A 4,994-nucleotide genomic window follows, 5' to 3' on the forward strand; every position below is an offset into this window, starting at 1 on the left:
ATGGCAAAGTATTTAAAAGAGGTGTCAAAAAGTTAAGCATTTATTTTTTTACAAAGAGTCTAAATTTGCGGACTTTCTGTGGTGACTACAGTAGAATACCACCTAGCCACTGTTTTCAACAGCAAAAACAAAAAATTGGTTAATCTGTACCTTAAAAATCAATGAGACATTTTAAAACTCAGTAAGAAAATATCTGTTTTCCAAAAGAAAACAAGGTGTGTCATCTTGAATCACTCACATATCCTAAAAACAGAGAAACCATTTTCTAAGTCTTTCAATGCTTTCCAGGGTTTTCTATGGATTTTGAACACATTTATTAAAAATATATCAGTGCAAATCCTCACACTGGAAAAGCAAACTTTACTAGCTAAATCTGCAAAAGTGATGGATGGAAATTAAACAATGGGTATCTCCAGTAAGAAAGCACAGCCAAATATATACTTATTCTTTTTGGGCATATGTCCCTATATAAGCTGCCTTCTAGTTAAGACAAGCATTAAAACCAAGTACCAAATTAAACAGATTTCAGATGCAGACTTTGGAATTTCTGTATTACCAAGTAGTAAACCCAAGATTTTTTCAAACATAATGCAGCATAGTCATTGCTCCTGCTTTAAAAAATATGTATTTATTTTAAAATTGTAAACAAAAAGGTTTTGTAGCCATTACTAACATTTATAAAGTACTCCACTCATAGATAAGGGGATCATGATTCCCTTCACTAGTCTCTAAAACCATTTGTTACAATATAAAATAAACTAATCAATAAAGAATTATTCTTTATAAATAAAGTAAACACTATTAGACATTATTAGATTTTAGTGAATCCTTTCAGGAGATGTAACCAACTGTAAATAATTCTTCAAATAATAGTTTTCATTAAAAACTTTACTCAATTTCTATTCTACTTAAGGGACTGAGGTATTTCAGATGAGTAAAAGCAGGGCCAATAATCCAAAATTCAGGGGAATTTAAGACAGTACAATTATCTACAACACAAAGCACATCAAGTATGGCCTAGAGAAATGAAGAAGGAAGCAATTCTGCTTGGTGTCTAACAGCTTCACAAAGAAGGTGTATGAAGCTGGGTCGCAAAGGGTAAGTGAGATTTTGACTGGAAAAAAATAGAACAAAGCATGTCTGAGAACCATGGATAGAGGCATGAACAACCTGGGGTAAGAAAAGAATATACTGTATATAGTTGTTTTGCTGTACTCACTTAGCTAACACTTTTCTTCACATATCAAATTTAGCAAGATTCTTTTAAAGGTATTTTCCAAAAAAGCATCTACCTCTTAAGAACCGTTACAAAATTGGTTTACTGCAATTCTACAATATTTAGGCCTATCTAAAATGTTTACAGTTCCAATTATCTCCAGATTCACTATTCTTCACCAGGGGGCTTAAATTTTAAGTGTCACACAATGACAAGACATCATTATGGACCTCCCAACCTTTTCTTCTCATGTAAAGGGATGACTTACTTGTCCTTTCTTTTCTAAATCTAATCCCTCTCCTTTTTCAAATCCCAGTACCATGTGCTTTCTTCTTGGACTCTGCTCCCTTGATTACATTCTCTACCAATTCCTTGTATCCTGCACTTAAACTGGCATCCTCTCTGTTTTAGAGGGGTGAATACCTAGCTCTTCTGACTTCTCCATTACATCTAGCTCTGCCCAATGAAGAAAAACAATATGTATTTTATTAGCAGCAAAATATATACTGTTTTAAAAGCCAATCTGTAAATCAAGAGTGATGTATTTTAAGACATCTGCCCCAACATGTGGTAAATTACATCTTAAAGTAACAGCAGTAAGAGCATGGGATGAAGCTTTAGAGAACATGTAATTTGGGGGTTTTCTAATATTTCCCAATAAAACTTTCCCAGATGAAATTTTTTTATTTAAATCCAAGTTAGTTAACATAGTGTAATAATGATTTCCGGAATAGAATTCAGTGATTCATCACTCACAAAAAACACCCAGGGCCCATCCTAACAAGTGTCCTCCTTAACGTCCCTTGTCCATTTAGCCCATCCCCCCGACCCAAAACCCCTCCACCAACCCTTAGTTTATTACCCGTATTTAAGAGTCTCTTATGGTTTGTCTCCCTCCATTTTTTTTTTTTTAAATTTTTTTTTTCAACGTTTATTTATTTTTGGGACAGAGAGAGACAGAGCATGAACGGGGGAGGGGCAGAGAGAGAGGGAGACACAGAATCGGAAACAGGCTCCAGGCTCTGAGCCATCAGCCCAGAGCCCGACGCGGGGCTCGAACTCACAGACCGCGAGATCGTGACCTGGCTGAAGTCGGACGCTTAACCGACTGCGCCACCCAGGCGCCCCTGTCTCCCTCCATTTTTACATTACTTTGCTTCCCTTCCTCTACGTTCATCTGTTTTGTTTCTTAAATTCCACATATGAGTGAAATCATATTTGTCTTTCTCTTACTGACTTATTTCACTTAGCATAATACACTCTAGTTCTATCCATGTTGTTGCAAATGGCAAGATTTCATTCTTTTCAATCGCTGAGTAATATTCCATTATATATATACCACATCTTCTTTATCCATTCATCAGTCGATGGACATTTGGGCTTTTTTCTTACTTTGACTATTGTTGATACTGCTGCTATAAACACTGGGGTGCATGTCTAGATGAAATCTTTTTTACTTTATTTTTTTCTTAAATGTTTATTTATATTTGAGAGAGAGATAGAGACTGTGTATAAGTGGAGAGGGGCAGAGGGAGTCAGAGACAGAATCGGAAGCAAGCTCCAGGCTCACAGCTGTCAGCACAGAGCCTGACACAGAGGGGCAACTCACGAGCTGTGAGATCATGACCTGAGCCAGAGTCAGACCCTTAACCAACTGAGCCACCCACGCACCCCTGAAATCTTTTTCTTTTTTTAAATGTTTGTTTATTTTTGAGAGAGAGAGAAAAATAGAGTGTGAGTAGGGGAGGGGCAGAGAGAGGGAGACACAGAATGCAAAACAGGTTCCAGGCTCTGAGCTGTTAGCACAGAGACTGATGGCGGGGCTTGAACACACAAACTGTGAGATCATGACCTGAGCAGAAGCTGGACACTTAACCGACTGAGCCACCCAGGTGCCCCTCCAGACGAAATCTTTATACAGCATCTCAGATACGTAAAACTGACCCAAGTGCTGCTAATACTATTCTATGTTCAAATATATTAATTTATTACCAACTCAAAGAGACAAGTTAAGGATTAAGTATGTTATAGTCTTATAACAATCTAAGCAAACCATTTATTACTGTAAAGTTTTGTTTTGATTTCACCCAGATAAGTAATTCCAAGTAGGTAGCAGCTTTTGTAGTCTCAGGATATGATTCAGTTAAATTGAAAAAAAAAAAAAAATTTGTAAGTTTTTTCTTTCAAAATTGGTTTTGAATATGTTGTTATAGTTTTCAATTTGTTAAAAAAATTTTTTTTACCATGCAACAAAACCTTTATTAACATTTTGAATAGCTATCGAAAGAAACATCAATTCAGCTTTAATGAAACTGGTAATATCTAAACCTAGAGTGGGACAAATGGCTAGAACGCAGAGTAATGCCATCATTGGGTATATAAATTCAAGACTGAAGAATTAACAGCCACCCCTCAGATGGAGAACCAGGTGCAGGGTTGATCCTTTCTGGGTGCTGTAATCAGAAAGAGTGCGGCTATCTTCCAGCAGCTTTGCCTGCAAAAAGGTGAGCCTCTGCTGGTCAGGGCAGATCCCTTCTTTATCTTGGATCTTAGCTTTCACATTCTCAATGGTGTCACTGGGCTCCACCTCCAGAGTGATGGTCTTGCCAGTCAGGGTCTTCGCAAACATCTGCATACCACGCCTCAGATGCAGGGCAGGGTACAGGGTCGACCCTTTCAGGATATTGTAATCAAAAAGAGCCTGGTCATCTTCCAGATGCTTGCCTGCAATAATGAGCCTCTTTATCCTGGATCTTTTTCTATGGTGTCACTGGATTCCACTTCCAAGGCAATAGTCTTGCCGGTCAAAGTCTTAGTGAAGATTTGCATTTTGACCTGCTAGCGAATGCAAAGACACTAAATCCAATCACAATGAGTCACCTCCACACCAACACACAAACACCCGACAATGCCAGCCACTTGTGAACTAAAATTTTTTGTGTATGTATGTGAGGGTTGCTGAGTCCTTTCAATGGAGAAAAAACAGTCCTTTCACCAAATGGTGCTATAAACTGGATATACACATGTGAAAGGATGTGGTTGGACCCATTTCTAACACCACACATAAATATTAACTAAACATAAAAGCTTAAACTATAAAACTGTTAGAAAAAAACATATGGGAAAACCTTCATGGCATTGGATTTGGCAATGATTTCTTGGACATGACACCAAAAGCATCAGCACCAAAAGAAAAAAAAAGATAAAGTGGACTTCATTAAAATGAAAAACTTGTGTACATTAAAGGATACCATCAACAGAGTGAAAAGACAACCCATGGCAATGGGTTGTAAGTCACTGTAAATCATGGATCTGATGTGAAATTAATACCCAGAATATATAAGGAATTCCTACAACTCAACAACAACAATAAAAACCCAATTTTTAAAAATGGGCAAAGGATTTGGATAGACATTTCTACAAAGATACACAAATGGTCAATAAGGACTTGAAAAGATGCTCAATATCACTAATCATTAGAAAAATGTAAATCAAAACCACAATAAGATGCCACTTCACACTCATTAGGATGGCTATGATAAAACAATACAAAACCCTGAAAACAGCAAGTGTTGCTGAAGATGTGGAGAAGCCAGAACCATTGTACGCTGCTAGTAGGAGTATAAAATGCTACAGCCACTGTGGAAAACAGCATGGAGGTTCCTCAAGAATCAAACATACAATTACCATAAGATCCTGCAATTCTACTTCAGGGTATATACCCAAGAGAACTGTGGTGTGTGTGTGTGTGTGTCTGTGTGTGTGTGTGTGTGTGTAT

General features: G+C 37.3%; 1 protein-coding gene across 1 annotated transcript; it reads right to left on the reverse strand.

Moving 5' to 3' along the window:
* Window positions 1-3,449: 3,449 nt before the first annotated feature.
* LOC115519952 (ubiquitin-like) lies at window positions 3,450-4,100 on the reverse strand. The gene is given in 3 exon segments (XM_030323847.1): window positions 3,450-3,954; window positions 3,956-3,973; window positions 3,975-4,100. Coding segments are annotated over 3 exon segments (429 nt in total). The 5' UTR covers window positions 4,046-4,100; the 3' UTR covers window positions 3,450-3,614.
* Window positions 4,101-4,994: the final 894 nt, after the last annotated feature.

Source organism: Lynx canadensis, chromosome C1 (assembly GCF_007474595.2).
Source record: "Lynx canadensis isolate LIC74 chromosome C1, mLynCan4.pri.v2, whole genome shotgun sequence".
Taxonomy (NCBI): Eukaryota; Metazoa; Chordata; class Mammalia; order Carnivora; family Felidae; genus Lynx; species Lynx canadensis.